This window comes from Leptodactylus fuscus, chromosome 2 (assembly GCF_031893055.1).
Source record: "Leptodactylus fuscus isolate aLepFus1 chromosome 2, aLepFus1.hap2, whole genome shotgun sequence".
NCBI classification, from domain to species: Eukaryota; Metazoa; Chordata; class Amphibia; order Anura; family Leptodactylidae; genus Leptodactylus; species Leptodactylus fuscus.
The window spans coordinates 163050995-163068074 of NC_134266.1; the positions used below are offsets into that span (position 1 = coordinate 163050995).

Sequence of the window (17080 nt, forward strand, 5' to 3'; positions counted from 1 at the left end):
CAACAATCACATATTGATGACCTATCCTAAGGGTATCATCAATATGCAACCATCTGCAAAACCCCTTCAAAACTCAGGTTTTGCTATTCTGGAAATTGTCTTTAGGAGCAAAGCTTTTTATAGCCTAATAAAATATAGCCTAATAAAAACTTATTAACGTTGCCCATGCACTCCTTCCAATCCTCACATACTGTATATATGTAGACTCAGTTAAGTATCTAGTAGGACAAAGGACAAGGCATGTTGACGCCCCAACATCTGCTGTCAGGGGAGAGTCAGTATACTCCATTAGGGTAGGTATATTAATACAAGAAAAACATACTGTAAATGAACACAAAACTATCTGAGTCTCCTACATACAGTAACTATAAACACAAGTGTAAGTAAAAATACTCGGCTGCACTATTTTCATGTCCATTAGTTAAAAGGGGATGTGCTCTCTATGAAGATCCACAGCGTACACCGAACAGTAGAGACCTGAAATATTATGACATATACCAGATACAGATTGAGGAGCTTCAGTCTTACGCTGGGTTCACACCTGCGTCTGGGGTCTCCGTTCTATGGTTTCCGTCTTCTGCATGCCAGAAGACGGAAACCATAGACCGGGTCCGGCAGTGCGCGGCGGTGAGCGTTTTGCACTCTCCGCCGCGAAACCGGATTTTTTTATCCGGACACAGAGTACTGCATGTCCGACTCTGTGTCCGGATTATAAAACCCGGTTTCGCGGCGGAGAGCGCAAAACGCTCACCGCTGCGCACGGCCGGACAGCTTTCTCACCCATTCAAATGAATGGGTGAGAAAGTCTCCTGCAGGTTTCCGTATCCTGCCTGTGTTTTAGGCAGGAAACGGAAACCTAAGTACGGAGACCGGGCCGCAGATGTGAACGAGCCCTTAGCAATACTTTCATATGTAGTATGAATATGCTGACCTCCAGATAATGCTGAAAGAAAAATTCCAAAAACAAACATTTAACCATTTCCACAAATGATGGCGAATACCACATGCTTACACATGCAATGAGATGCTCATTTAGAATATATTGAGGCAGATTTATCAAAGTAATGGAGACTTTCACAGGTTGTTTTCTTTATGTCAAATAACAAAATAATATAAATGACATAAAACAAGACTTATGGCACCTGAACGGCAGGACCTTGAGTGTGCTTACTTATTCAGTATAAACTACCATACTTTATTTTAAGAACCTTCAATGATTTATTGCTTGAACACTTGGTTTGATATCGCTGCCTCAAAACGTGTAGAAGCAAAATATGTGGAAGCAATGTAAGCAATGGATTTCTTCCATGTATAGGTATTCTTCTTTAAGGAACCAATATACAGTTTTCCATTGTACCATTTTTCAAAAAGAAGCTAAGGAAAATGTAATTGTCATAAAAGAATACCTATTTCTCATAGATACCCTATAGCTGAATGACCACACGGTGGATGCTGACATTGTACGGTAGAGTCATGTAGCAGAAGTTACAGACTGTGACATGGACTTGGTTTCTCATAAGCGAAAGAGAGATGCTGAATAATGCATGATGTCTAGTGCAAGTATGCGATGACAAGACAGTACTACAAAGTGCCAAGCTTTACCCGTAGTTGTTTTTGTTTGTATGTGGGAAGGAAGGCTACTTTTCTTGGTTGGGATATTTTGTCTTGTAGTGGCTGAAAAAACATTACAATCAGCTGAACAGCAGGATAATAGAAATCGATTTTTACTTAATTTATTAACATATTCCAAGTATATACTGTATGCGCAACATATACTGTAAATATTCTGTAGAAATATACCAGTGATGGCGAACCTATGACACACATAACAAAGGCATTTTAGGGGACACACACTGTCCGAACCAAGTGGCAGCCGCAGGGCCACAGCTTCCATGAGACGACCTAAGGTGATGGTCTCAGGTTGGGTCTCAAGGAATAAACTGGGTTTGTTTGTTGTTTTAAATCGGCAGTTACTTATTGTGTGATTGCAGTGAGCAGCTGCCGATAATCTCTACTCACCTGTCCACACTACTGTCCTGGCTGCCCTCTCTAGCCTATTCGAAGCGGTGCTTCACTAATGTCATGACGCTGAAGAACATCGGGACACTACATACAGTATCTCGGTATTCCTCTGCAACACAACACACCCTGGAGGCGGCAGCGGAGGGAGGCCATGACTAAAATGTGGACAGTTTAATAAAACGTATCAGTTGTTACTCTGTGTGGGGGTGGAAGAAAAAAAGGGGTTCATATGCTGCTCGAGGGCTTTAAAAAAAGAGGTCAAATACCTTGTGTGAGGGGGTGTAAAAGGGGGTCATGTACTGTGTGTGGACCATAAAAAGATGTGTCACAGCATCCGAGTTAAGATTAAACTCACAAGGCATTTCGGCAGTATATCCCTTTCTCAAGTGTACACACTTGAGAAATGGATATACGCGTTGTGTATTTAATAGAAGATTTTTCATGCTTGGCGCCAGAGTGCTCCCTGCCTCTTTTCTCTCTACACTGCATGTTCCTGACATATAACCATGTTTATTGCATTTCCGAGGCCAGCTGCTGCTACTAGGGTCCTACTCTTCTACAGGATAAATTCCTAAATGTCTACATAGTGGTTGTGAACTACTGTCACAACCCTAAAAGGTGAGCCTTCTACCATTTGCCTTACTTTATCACTTGTCAAACAGCATTACGCTATTACACATTTTGTTTCCTTTGTGTATTGGCACAACACAAAAAACAGAGAAAAAAAGGCAAATTAGATACAACTCCAAAAATGGGCCAGATAATTGTTGCCATGTTTTCAAAATTGAGGGTAATTAAGTTTGTGTCAAGCATGTGATGCTTGTTCAAACTCACCTGTGGCAAGTAACAGGTGTGGGCAATTTACAAATCACACCTGAAACCAGATAAAAAGGAGAGAAGTTGACTCAATCTTTGCATTATGTGTCTGTGTATGCCACACTAAACACAAAGAACAGAAAGAGGAGAAGATAACTGACTGAGAACTTGAGATCCAAAATTGTGGAAAAATATCAACAATCTCAAGGTTCAAGTTCATCTCCAGAGATCTTTATGTTCCTTTGTCCATGGTGCACAACATAATCAAGAGAATTAAAACCCATGACACTGTAGCTAATCTATCTGGATGTGGACAGAAGAGAGAAATTGATGAAAGACTGCAACGCAAGAATGTCCGGATGAAGGATAAACAGCCCCAAACAAGTTCACAAAGAAATTCAAGCTGTCCTGCAGGCTCAGTATACATCAGTGTCAGTGCAATCTATTTATTGATATTTGAATAAAATGAAACACTATGGCAGGAGACCCAGGAGGACCTTACTGCTGACATAGACATAAAAAGCTAGATTTCAGTTTGCCAAAATATACGTGGGTAAGACAAAATCCTTCTGGGAAAACATCTTGTGGACAGATGAGACCAAGATACAGCTTTTTGGTAAAGCACATTATTCTATTGTTTGCCAAAAACAGAATGAGGCCTACAAAGAAAACAACACAGCGCCAACAGTCATATGGTGGAGGTTCAAAGATGTTTTGGGGTTGTTGGCTGACTTTGACACTGGGTGGCTTGACTGTGTAAAGATTACCAAATGATTTTGGGTCTCAATGCAGGGCCCAGTGTCAGAAATCTGGGTTTGTGTCCTAGGTCATGGGTCTTCCAGCATAATGATGACCCAAACACATAGTTCAAAAAGCACCCAGAAATGGATGGTATCAAAGCACTGGAGAGTTCTGAAGTGGCCAGCAATGAGTCTGGATCTAAACCCTATTGAATACCTGCGGGGAGATCTTAAGATTGCTGGTGGAAAAAGGCACCCTTCAAATATGAAAGACCTGAAGCAGTTTGTAAAATAAGAGGGGCCCAAATTCCAGTTGAGAGGTTTAAAAAGTTTGTTGATAGCTACAGGAAAGATTTCAGTTATGTTTTCCAAAAGTTGTGATACCAAATATTAAGTTGAGGGTCCCAGTAATGTTGTCTGGCTGATTTTTGGATTTTTGTGTGAAATATCATTTTTGGCTATTTTTTTAATCATTTTTTTTGTGTTGTTCCAATACACACAAAGGAAACAAACATTCTGTATGTATAACAAAACGTGTAATAGCAATAATATTCTGGGAGCAATACTTTAATTTTTTGGAAAAATTTCAGGTATGCCAACATGGGCATGACTGTAACTCAAGGGCCCACAAAGCCAGCCCTGTTCAAACACATTGAAATATAAATTGTGTTGAATCAGAAAGCTAGATAATGTATTAGTGAGTGGGAAGTTGCCAATCTAGATTCAATTTTATGCTTGGAAGCTGCTGCACGCTGCTATAACAGAACTGAATGATGATTGCAGAATGATGTATATGGCAGGCTGTAGATTGTTTATGCAGCACAAGTGAGACTGGATTTATGTAGTTGGGGATGCTGAATAAAACATGATGTCCTTCTAAAAATATTTAACCTTAGCTTTTTTCCATTGTCCCCAAACATTATTTCTTTTATTGCATATATTTCACTACACAGCCTCTCTTTCATTACTAGGGTTGAGTGATCAGGATCGGAAAAGATCGGATCCAAATGATCGGATTGGTGATCGAGCAAATTTCACAATCATGATCGGGTTCTGATCCTGCCTAAAATAGATTGGGAATAGAATTCCAATCCCGATCGCTCAACTTGCCTGCACAGATTCGCTCCCGCTCCCCATTTTTCTTGATCCGGTTCTCTCTCATTTACAGGCCTTCAGAGCGCCATGCGCACCCCTGCCTCCCAGGTTAGTGTTACAGACCTAAAAAAAAGGCGGAGCTTGTGGCTTAGGAGAGTGTGGGCGCCCTGTACCCGCCCACACTCTCCTAAGCCACAACAATCCCTGCCTACTCCCAGCATCTCTAACACTAGCCTAGGGAGGTCAGGGTGCGCACGGCACTCTGAAGGCATGTGAATGAGAGAGAAGAGGAGCGAGAACAACGGGGAGCAGCAGCGGCAGCGATCTGTGCAGGTAAGTGGACACCAGGGGGGACTAAGTAGTCGGGGCATTTTTTTAAAATCACTACACAGTGTGGAGTCTAAAAATTAAAGCGTTCAATTTTTTGGACTCCATACTGTGTAGTGAATAGGATCGTTTTTTTAAATCCGATCTTCGATTATTAAAAAGATCCCATTGACTTGCATTAGGATCGGAATTGGGATCGGGTTCAAATGGAAAATGATCGGAAATCGGATTTTAAAAACGATCCTAAAATCTCAAGATCGGCTCAACCCAATTCATCACCTATTTCTAATGAAACTTGATTCATTGCAACATGTAAGAACTAAGCTCATTATTTTATATATTTCTGTTTTTCCTTTGCTCTGTTTATATTCATCACCTGGTTTTGGATTACAAGAGAAGAGACCACACCGAGCGGATCCTCATGTAATAAATTAACAAAATTGAACTAGTATAGGTTGGGACAAATGCCCCCTCACCTGGGGAGGTTGTGTATGCCACAACACTCAAAAAGCTCGTAACACCCTAAAACAAGGGTCTGGGCAGCTGCTGTAGACGTCACTCAGACGTAGAGATGCAGAGAAGCACATGGACCAGCCCCCTGGTAGGTTTCGGCCAAGAAGGAAAACAGCGCTCGCCCGATATGGATAATAGGTACTCCTTTATTGATACACAATGCGTTTCGGGTCATACAGCCCTTTCTCAAGTGCATATATTTCTATTCCCCCAGATGGAGGAGAGCCTCTCATTCCGACCCTGTGTAGGGTGTTTCCTGTCCCTACACAGGGTCGGAATGAGAGGCTCTCCTCCATCTGGGGGAATAGAAATATATGCACTTGAGAAAGGGCTGTATGACCCGAAACGCGTTGTGTATCAATAAAGGAGTACCTATTATCCATATCGGGCGAGCGCTGTTTTCCTTCTTGGCCGAAACCTACCAGGGGGCTGGTCCATGTGCTTCTCTGGTTTTGGATTAAACACTGACTCAAAATACTGTCACATGGAAGAAGCTTTACTAATAACATTCTCTTTGATTTTTTTTCCAAGCAATGTTTTATTAATTGGTATTGTACTTGTTGCTCAAACACAATTTACAATTTACAAAAACTCCACATAAAAAAATAAATATTGTTTACCATAGTGAGTCTGTGACTTTTCCAAGGTAGACAATTTAGTGGGAACATAAATGGGATGCTTCTTATCTGCGGCTAAAAATATTTGCAGAAGGGTTACATAGTATTTTTAGTAGCCAGTATTATGAGCATAAGGCACTTAGGAAACATAAAGAAGTAGAATTAGGGTAAATGCACATTTATAGGTAGGTTTATTTTTGTGCTGTGGTTATGTCATAGTTTTAGCCAGAAAAACAGAATTCTGCCATGAATTTGGAAACAAAAATTGCAGCAGTAAAGCATAATAAAAAAAAAAAAACCTGGTAAATATAACCTTACATTATCATTCAACATCGAAGTCACTAAAAATGTTTCCATTTGTTTTAGTAGGATCAGGAACAAAGAATGTTTTAACTGTTTTTTTGCCTTCAAATTCTGATACTACTTTATGCTCATTGGCCACGTTATAAGATGCACCTGTACAAATAAATCTGTGACAGACCTCTGCAACATGCAGAGATAGTCATGAGAGTAATAAGTCCGTTTTTATTCATATGCTAATTAGACTGGTGCACGATAGATCGTGCACACCTCTCCTTGTTGTTTCCTATGGGAGACTGCTGCTGCTGATGACTCAGCTTCCTGTTTGCCTCACACACATAGGAGATAATAGGAGAGAGGAGGCTGCTGGGAACTTCCTCAGCTACCTGGACGCTCATTAGCATATGAATAAAAATGGACTTATTCAGAAACCACTTAGGCAATCTACATACTAAAGGTAGGTGTGAAGTAGCATTTCTAAAGGCTATAAAAGGATGTGATTAGTTAAAAAAGACTTTTCCCAGTGATAGAGCCCCTTTATTGTGTAGTATCTCAGAAAATGTTGATTTTCTAGATTACATATGTACAGGAGTCTCTAGGGTTAAAAAAACAACCATAATCAAAAATAAGAAACACTGATAAGAAAGATAGTTCAAGAAGGAAAATATCTTCCAAGCCAAAACTTCTCAATTTCTGCTGTACCATGGAAATGGGATTAATGGAGTTTAATGGCTTCTAAGCCATATGAAATAATGCATCTTTCCATTGACAAAATAGTGTGGAGAAATTTTTGTTGGCATCCATTTTATGGCCAATCTAATCATCTTCTTATATTTGCTTTCCGCACAATAATTTACCATTTCACAAGACAATTATCAACTCAAGCTGTTTTTTCTGAAACATGACACTAAGTTCAGTGCATTCCATGGCTGACCTGATCAGTAGGTCTTAATCCTAAGGGTTAGTTCACACAGAGTTTTTTGGCAGCAGATTTTAACGCAGAATCCGCCTGAAAATCTGCTGACAAAAATGGCTCCAATTGACTTCAATGGGAGCCGCTCACTTCTTTTTTCCACTAGCTAGGATCAGCTGCGGCGTCCACGGCTTGAGGCTCTGGCCTTTCATTTGGACCTAATCCAAAGCGGAATGCCACAACAGGATGCCGCTGCACTGCACGGGCATCCCGTCACGGCTAGCTGTGATGGAATGTGTACACGTGGAACTTCGTGTGAACTAGCCCTTAGAGTACCTTTGGGATGTTAGCAAGGACAGGACAAGTTCTATTGGTGCCCAAGGCATCAGATTCAAGGATTCAGCCAATTTCTAGCAGTCTCACTGTATTTACAATAGTACTTCATGCTGTTGCCTACACTGCACTGATTCAACCTGCATTAAATTGTGCAATCCATATCATTAAAAATTTCAGCAACAGCACACATGGGTCTTATCCAGTACCAAAAAGGTCTATCTTGTAAAGTGGCCAGTTAATGCATATTTGTCTTGAATAATGCACAATTTTATTTTGGAAAACGATTTACTATCTCTTATTCCATTAGATTACGATAATTGAAATGCTGAACTCATAAATATACAGTGCCCGTATCATAATTGGTTTACCTAATGTTGTCATGTATTTTTTTACAGGGAAGAAAGGGCTCACTTGTGGTACATCAGTGGCTACTGAAGGCACCTCTGGCAAAAAAATAGAACTAAATTAGAAGAAAATATATCCAGGTGAACAGATACTTAAGTGAGTGACAATTATGTTTTGCAATGTACTTTTATATTGTTTATATGGTTTTCTAGGCTTTTTTTTAAAATAGGTAATCAATTGAAGATCAGCAGGGGTCTGTCACTCAGGACCCCTGCAGATCAGCTGTTTGAAGTGGTAGGCCATGTGACATCATGTTCATCTGTCCCTTTTTGTAGCTTAGTCTCTGTCAAGTGAATGGGCTGAGCTACCAAGCACAGCTGTTACATAAATGTACAGAGCTGTGCTTGGTTTTCTGTGAAGAGGCTGCAGCGATCCTCTGAACACTGCAGTCTCTTTAAACAGTTGATCATGAGGGGACCCAGATGTCAGACCCCCATAGATCTTCAATTCCTTATGAAAACCCCTTTAGTGAAACAATATATTAGCCAGTCTGTTAACTTAACCTTTCTCTCATAATATCAATCCTACAGATCAGTTGACTACAAGGTCTGACTATTGTAAAGCCAACCCCCGTAGCACAATTGATTAATCACTTATGATATTGGGGGAAGAGGGGACAGAGTTACCCAAGGGGACTGAACACCGCTTAGAAATCACATGACCTGGGAGTCGTGACATCGCTGGAACTCCCAAATCCATCATCACTGAATCTTGGGACCACTTAAGTAAAATGCTACTCCCTGGACAACCTTTTTCAGTTACCCAAGAATAGCTGGCGAGTGCCTAACTGTAAGAATTAAGTTATAATCTTCATACCCCTCTCAGTATACAGTGCAGTAACTAGCATGTTCACCACATGATCTGGCATTGGTGTTATGTAGCACCAAAAGAAAGAAAACACGATCATCCGTGAAGTGTCAGGGTAAATGTGCCAAATGGCACATTCAAGTGAACACCATCCTCACAGTGATATAGTTCTGTATTACATGTATGCTAGTACTTGTACACTAACAAAATTGTCTTGACTGTATCTAGACCAACTAAATGGTGTGGGTGCTAAAAGAGTCACAAGTAATATGCAAATGAGAGCACGTTAGTCCTCCTGCTCAACATCAATGGACAATGGGCGATAATGTTCAATATTAATAATATCCTCAAACAGGAAGTCACTGAGGGCTGGGGCTGAGATACAGTGATCGAGCCAAAACGAAAATTAGTACAGCGAGTGAATTTACCAGAGGTCGTTCTGTATATTCTCAGGGGTAACACAGTACTCTGCAGGGATACTGCTGGGGTTTCTGCTAAAAACAAAGCCATGACATTTGACATCAAAGTAGTGAATAAAAATAGCGTCTTTGGCAGACATATTAAAGATGTATTTTGCTTTACTATGAAGTATGACACACAATAGAAAAGAAACAAGACTGAATATAATGAAATAATTATTTACATAAGGTTATGTTCACATTTGTATCAAAGTCTCCATAGACTTCAGCGCAAAGATCACCCTAAATTGGCAGACAAGAAAGTCCAGCACACATGTCATTTTCTACTGCCTTCAGTTTAAAAACAACAGACACCCGACAGACCCCATTATAGTCAGGCTCCGTATGTAGTTGCTATTTTAGTGGTCCACCTGTCCATTGTTCTGGTCTTCCAACAGAGCTGAACCACAGATAGCTGACCCTAGTGCGAACTTATTGTAAACCTTAGGGATCTTTGCTAGGACAGTTCTTCTCCTGTATCATAAAACTCTGTTACTTTTCCTCTATAATATTCTTTTCTCAGGGCTGCAGAAATTGCCTGATAGGTTTTTATTCGATACTATGAAACAATACATTAAGCAGTGGTAGACACATGGAAATTGTCTTTACCCAGTGTGGTCTTTTGCAGTTCAGGAGACATGTAGCTACTCAATTGTGGGGCGTCAGTCGATATTGGCTTCTCCAGCACTGAAAAGGGTTATTGCTAAACTCAATTATATTATGAATGTAAATAAATATTTCTCCTCACCATATTTATCACAATAATACATCATAAAACAATACCACTTATGTATACAAGTATAATTGGAGGACATCATTTCATAAGCATTTCAAGCAAGAATATAGTATCTAGTTTCACGATTTACACTACTGTATTTGTAGCCTAAGATATAATACTTGTAATGTTGACATCAGTATTTTTTTTTCTACCTAGCAATACACACTTTACAGTCTCAAGAGCAAGTTGTGAGGGCAATCTCTGTGCCCCTGACATGTACATACACTTGAGAAGTGTATATGGGATTCTCCAAAAACAGATCTGCTCTAGAACCTGATGGTGATGAGTTCCAGTAGCAAGTAGACGGCAATGTTGCAAAATATGATGTGAGAGCAAGGGAATATGTCTGGAACTGCTTTATTCATTGTCACATTCAAGTCCCGTAAAATAAATCAGATCAGCGGAGCCCTGACAGTCAGACTCACACTGTGCTGTTATTGATGGGCTATCTTAAAGGGGTTCTATCAGCAAAATTATGCCGTATGAGTCCCACATATGCCTGAATAGCCTTTAAAAAGGCTATTCAGGCACTGCTAATGGTATTTTAAAAGCCCCCCCATTTTAAACTAAGACCATAAAAACATATATGCAAATTATACTTACCGTGCACGATGGCCGGTTTGTGCACTGGTGGACATCATCTTCGGTCCTGCCTTCCTCTAGTGTCTTCTTCCAGCGACGTCCTCCTTCCACACCTTCATCTTCGGGTTGTGTTTAGATCCTGCGCGTGCACAGTATCGCTCCTTCCAGAGTGCTACTGCGCACGCTCTGGCGCCATTTTTGTCATAGTTCTAAGGGGAACTGAGCATACTGAGCATGCTCAGTTCCCCTTAGAACTACGTGAGTGTACTGTGCATGCGCAGTATGGTCGCGAACTTCCATTAACACGAATGGCGCCGGAGCGTGCGCAGTAGCGCTCCAGAGGTAGCGATACTGCACATGCATGGGATTTAAACACAACCTGAAGATGAAGGTGTGGAAGGAGGACGTTGCTGGAAGAAGACACCAGAGGAAGGTGGGACCGAAGATCCACCAGTGCACGAACCGCCCACCGTGCGCGGTAAATATAATTTGCATATATGTTTTTACGATCTTAGTTTAAAGGGGGGGGCTTTTAAAATACCATTAGCAGTGCCTGAATAGGCTATACAGGCATATGTGGGGCTCATACGGCATAATTTTGCTAATTAAATATAGATCATCAATTTTAAAAAACCTGGAAACCCATCCTCTAATTCTAAACCTAAAAATTAAAACCTTATTAACACATATTTTCTCATTTCTGTGCTTTTATTGTTTACTTTGTGAAAAAAACAAAGTTTACCAGATATAATCTGTGGGACTGTCCTGTCCTCATGAATATAAGTAGACACTTTTTCATTTGCTAAAATAAAATTCAGAGTTTTAAAATTTTTACATTGTTGCTCATGATGATGAAATCGGTAAGAAGAGAAATATGACAACAAAAAGTATGCCAGGAGACACTACAAGAAGCATGCACTGCCAAAAGATCATTATGAAATGGAGATGACCTTGATATTCTGCCATCTACAGTTAAAAGGTACTAACTAGTGCAACCGAATAAAAGCTCTTGTAATAACGGCAGAAAGACACAGCGTGGAAGCAACTAAATACTGCAGGGGATTGCTTGTGTAGTTCTCTTTATTTACCAAGAACAGTTTCTGGTTCCTGAGAGGGATGTTGCTTTGAAAATGGAAATGGTTCGATTGTGGGGGACACTGTTAGAAGAAAAAGTTAGATATCTTAGGGAAGAAATAACATGTATAAACTATAACTGTTACACCTTTGTTTTGACCAGAGTATTCCTTTAAGTTGCCTACATCATCATCATCATCATTACTACTATACAAACCGCTAAATGGGGGAATGGGGGTTGGCTATAGACTATAATCAATATAATATACAAAAATCCTCACAATTTTAGAATGAATCATACTACATGCATGCATATATGTATATTTTATATGAGGATATACATACATATACTTACCTACAGTCACATATATCAATATTCAGTAACAACATACATCATACCAGTATTATACCAGTATATAAAGACACCACACAGCATACACAGTGGCACACACACATACATTCCTACAACTGGGTGCAATGAAAGGACAGTGTATGTGACAGTATGTGACAGTCTGGACTAAGGCCTCGTTCACATCAGCATTCGTATTCTGTCTGGGGGAGTCCGCATGAGGACCCCCCGAACGGAATACCGAACACAACTACAAGCAGTGTTCCAGTGACAGCACACGGACCCCATAGACTATAATGGGGTCCATGTGCTTGCCACCAGATCTCCGCAGAGATCATGCAGACAGGAAAGTAGTTAACAATTTACTTTCCTGTCCACATGATTCGTTCGGGCAGCGTGCGGCAAGCACACAGTCCCATTATAGTCTATGGGTTCTGTGTGCTTTCACTGCACAGCGATTGCAGTTGAATTCGGTATTCCGTTCGAGGGGTCCCTATGCAGGCTCCCCAAACGGAATACTGAACGCAGATGTGAGCCAAGCATAAGAGGCTCTTGGTGGCAGCAGGTCTCCTCCCCACCGTCTCCGACCCAATGGTTGTCACAGAACTCCTTCTCCAACCTATTTTGTATTGTGACTTGTGTGAAGAGTTATAATAAGGGAGTTAAAGGCGTTTTCTGTTAAGATGGCAAGAACAGCACACAATGGTGGCACAGATTCTTAGATGCTGCAGGCTCTGTAAAAGTTACCTTCTTTGCAGGTATGTCACTGGCAGAGTACCCGTATGGGGATAGGACTAGGCCAGTTTCCAGTTTGACCCCTAACAGTAGTCCTTCTTTACAGCAATGCTTCTAAGAAATACTATACAAAATAGCTCTGCTGCTCTGTGCGTACCCATTACATCACATCACTGAGCACTGGAGTAAATTATCAGCTTAGAAAGCACAGAATCCACAGAAAAGCTTTGGTCTCAAGAAACTTCATCTAGTTGAGGGGCTCATAAGACGTTTGAACAAATATATAGGCTATTATATTCTCGCTTAACCTATTAAGAACTATTAATACACCTTTTAATGGCACACATTGGGGCCCTTATTGTATAGTGCTGTATTTTTAAGGCACTTTAGAATAACAGCAGCAGAGGAGATTGTTCAGGTGTCAGAGACAACCAGATGCCCTCAAGAGAAATCAGACACCACATTTTACAATTTCTGGTTGATCTTGGTGATGTGACTTTGTTGGGTTTATAGATAATGGTTTCTATATGCAATTCGCTATCAATGAATCCCATATAACTCAGAAATATGTAAAGTACTCAATCATACATATAATGATAAAAAAAATCTAAACATATTGGCTGCATATGATTTAAAAATAAAGGACACCACAAACTATGGAGAAGCACAGTCTTTGGGCATCAGAAAGCTTAAACAATGAGGGCCACAATGAAACTTGGTCATGGTAAAGAAGTAAAGATGTCTGTAGCAATGTTCTCTCTAAGCCCTTGCAGCTCGGGCAGTTAGGGCCTGGGCCCTGTTCTCTCTAACCTAATAATACAAAACTGCATCCAAGCCTAGAGTAGTAAAAGTTATTGTCTGCTTCCTTGGTTATCTAGCTCTATAGGTCAGTGGAATGGGTTAATATCTGAATATCTCATGACTTATAGGAATAATTAATGTCAGTATACCTGGTGTTTAGGGCAGTGAAAGGCTTAATGTCCTAGCTGCGCTGTTGTTCCCCCAAACATGTCTCTCCCATGCTATGTCACTGCTTTTTAATTGAAAATAATAAAGTTTCTCAATATTTTATAATGCCCTGGGTGAGTGCCCTGCATTTTTTCTTTGTATGCTGATTTTCCTAGTGTAAGCATTTACAATAATAGGCTACAGATGTCATAGACATATGTCAACATAGACAACATACACAGAATCCCATTTCTGTGCATATATTTTAGGCTTCTCTCTAACAATTTTATTTCTCTAACTAAAATAACTACAGCTTTCACCACAGTTTAATACAATGGCCTCATGAGTTAAAGGCACTTTCTGGGCAAAAAATGTTGTTTTTTTTTAAAAGGTCTATTAATGCTATTAATGGGTTAATTAATGCACCTTTAGCAGTGTTTTGTGTGATTTATGTGTGTCTCTGGGAGCTCCTGCATCTTCTGCATTTGTTTACTTGGTTCAGCTTCCTGCTATGTAACTTCCACAGTAGCTCCCTCTCACCTTGTTCCCCTGTTCCTCTCTCCTTCCCTCCTCTCTCCCTTCCTCCCATTCACCCCTCCCTGTCTCTCTAGCTACCCTGTCCACTACTAGCCCTTCCCTACCTACTCAGCACAGCCCCAACCTCATTATACTTACCTCTCTTTCTTCCACGCTTCCTGATAATTCACCTCTACTGTGCAGCTCCCACACCTGTGCAGTAGAGGTGGATCGTCGGCTACAGAGTACAGAGTAATAGCTTGCACCGGTAGTCAAAAAAGAGGGAGGAGCTGCCCTGCAGGAAGAAGCCTGGAAGGAAAATAGGCAAGTATGATGGAGTGGATGGGGGGGGGGAGAGTGACGTTCCATTTCCAGAAACTGGCTAAAGGATCGCCACCGCAAAACCATCCCTGGGCCGGTCACATGACTGCTTCAGGGATATGTGCAAATATACATTTTTGATAAATTATGTTATTTAGAAAGTAGTCGGGGAAGGGTGTTTAAATTAGTGTAGGGATTAGTTTTTATCCCGGACAACCCCTTTAAGACACCCTTAAGGCTGAAGCCGCAGCATGTGGCCTCAGCCTTAAAAATACCCACATTCATACTATGTCATCTGTTGTCTAACTGTTGAATATTAACATGTGGCTTTGTGTGTTATTCCCACTTCAGTCTCTATGCTGTGCCAAGGTAAAATAAACTGACATATGATCACCAACACAAACACTCATTGGCAAGTTTCTAGAAAGCTGAATTTCTTAGTGTCGCAGCAACGGATCACAATAAAAAAGTACCGTTGGAAACTCTGTATTATATGTGTTTAGCTTAAACTGATGTTAAGTCTGACAGATGTATACGTAAAAGCTTATTATGCAGGTTATGTGAAGATGATGATAAATTGTTAAGTCATTATCATTTTTGTACATAGTTTTTTTATATTCTGAAGAGTAACTGTAAATTCTGTACAGTAACATGTTTTTCTGAAGCATGAAGTATAAATTTATAAGGGTTTGTATAATATTTATATTAGTATGCTTTACTTATGTACTCACAGGAAGTGAATATTGTTAGAATTATAATAGACTGGAGATAAAATCATAATAGTTGAATTTCCTTTGGCAAAAGGCCAAAGTATACTTATGGGAAATCTCCAATTATCAGTTGAAATAACATGGCAGTAGATATCAACAAATAAAACCAAATTGTTTCCATTAGAACATCTTTACATATATACAAAAAGTTAACAATGTTCTATTCCAAGCTTGGAAACATTTTTATATAAAACAGACAATATCATGCAGCATTGCAAAATTATTTTTTCTCTGGGAAATACAAAAACAAATCGCCTGGTTAATGGATTAAACTATAACGAGAAAAAAACTAAGGGAACTTTGTGGTCTTAGCTCTGTAGGTCACGGTCTGGAATATGACAATTAACTTTTCCACCATACCCGAAAGCTGTTCCAAATGACATGTGACTTGCATTTATTTTTAAATCAATAAGGTCCACTTCTTACACAGAGCAAAATCCCATTTGTTTTAAATTTGAATCTTATGAAACATGATATTTTCATATCTATAAAAAAAGTTGTATGTTTTACAATTACATACAACATATTTTCAAATATATTTTGTGGCTTCCAGTCTTCCACACATGGAAATTACATGCATACAGATTTATATATTAGTGGCTACTTCAGTGGGTAAAATAAGCTCTCAAGAATGTCACAATCCCTACCACAACTCAACATACCAAAGTGGAGGGGATCTACTAATACTTATCTTTGTTTTATGTAATGTTAAAAAGATATAGGTTAATCTCTACAAGCTAACAGGATAAGGATAAAGTAAATAAAACCATATGTGGACAGGTTTTACATCCACAACTATCTTTCTATTTAAAAGCCTTTAGGATCTAACCATGTATTTCAAAGGAAAACTCTACCCAAAAGTAAACTGTCCCACGTGCTCTACAGAATTTCAAGTATCAGCCTCTCACTTGTTATTTTTCTCGCTGTTTATGTGTTTATGAAGAATCTATGTGTCACTTATATAGGCGTCAGCAATTTTTGTATCAGGAAGCTGCATGGACTCTTCTACAGAGGTTCTCCAAAATGGAGGACCCGTGTCCCAGTTACTACTAATGATTTTTTCAGATTCCAGTTTATGTGATGCTGTGCTGACACATCCTGGGAAGGCAATGCATAGAGGAATAAAGAGCATAATGAAAAAGCAGCATGATTATTGGAGTAATTGTCATCCTGCTGTAATTCTTGAGGAGTCTTGTGTGGATTATGCTAGGTTCACACCAGCATTCGGGTTTCCGTTTGTGGGGTCCGTCGAGTTTCCACATGCACACTCCATGCACTCAGTTTCCACACTCCATTGAGTTTCTCAGCATTTTTAGGGCTAATTCACATGGAGCAAAATGGCGTGGATTTTGACGTGGAATCCGCCTCAAAATCCGTCCCCTCACAATAGAGTCCTATGTAATCTGCTAGCGTTTTTTTTTCTGCTAGCGGAAAAAAGAAGCAACATGACCTTTCTTCAGGCAGATTCTGCTTGAAAAAACCAACAAGAGTCAATGGGAGACAGAAAAATCGTGTTGCGTTTTTTGGATGCTGAATTGGCAAAAACCGCGACCAAAACCGCGGCAGTTTTTTCAGGCGGAAAAACTGTGTCGCATCAAAAACCGCGTCAAAATCTGCTGGACGGTGTCTGGAGTGGACTTTTTCCTAACCAAATTCCT

General features: G+C 40.0%; 1 protein-coding gene across 18 annotated transcripts in view; it reads right to left on the minus strand.

The window, feature by feature from the left end:
* Positions 1 to 17080, minus strand: part of ABI3BP (ABI family member 3 binding protein) — a 277686-nt gene that overhangs the window by 100677 nt on the left and 159929 nt on the right. For 13 of the 18 annotated variants that reach the window (XM_075265013.1, XM_075265012.1, XM_075265024.1 and 10 more), the window contains exons 14-20: positions 11798 to 11866; positions 11452 to 11511; positions 9959 to 10036; positions 9320 to 9385; positions 8048 to 8122; positions 6134 to 6205; positions 1603 to 1674 (exon numbers count right to left, since the gene is read on the minus strand). In XM_075265013.1, coding sequence (XP_075121114.1) covers positions 1603 to 1674; positions 6134 to 6205; positions 8048 to 8122; positions 9320 to 9385; positions 9959 to 10036; positions 11452 to 11511; positions 11798 to 11866 — 492 coding nt within the window. The remainder of the gene's footprint in view (positions 1 to 1602; positions 1675 to 6133; positions 6206 to 8047; positions 8123 to 9319; positions 9386 to 9958; positions 10037 to 11451; positions 11512 to 11797; positions 11867 to 17080) is intronic. The other 5 variants (XM_075265011.1, XM_075265014.1, XM_075265025.1 and 2 more) reach the window with 5 other exon arrangements.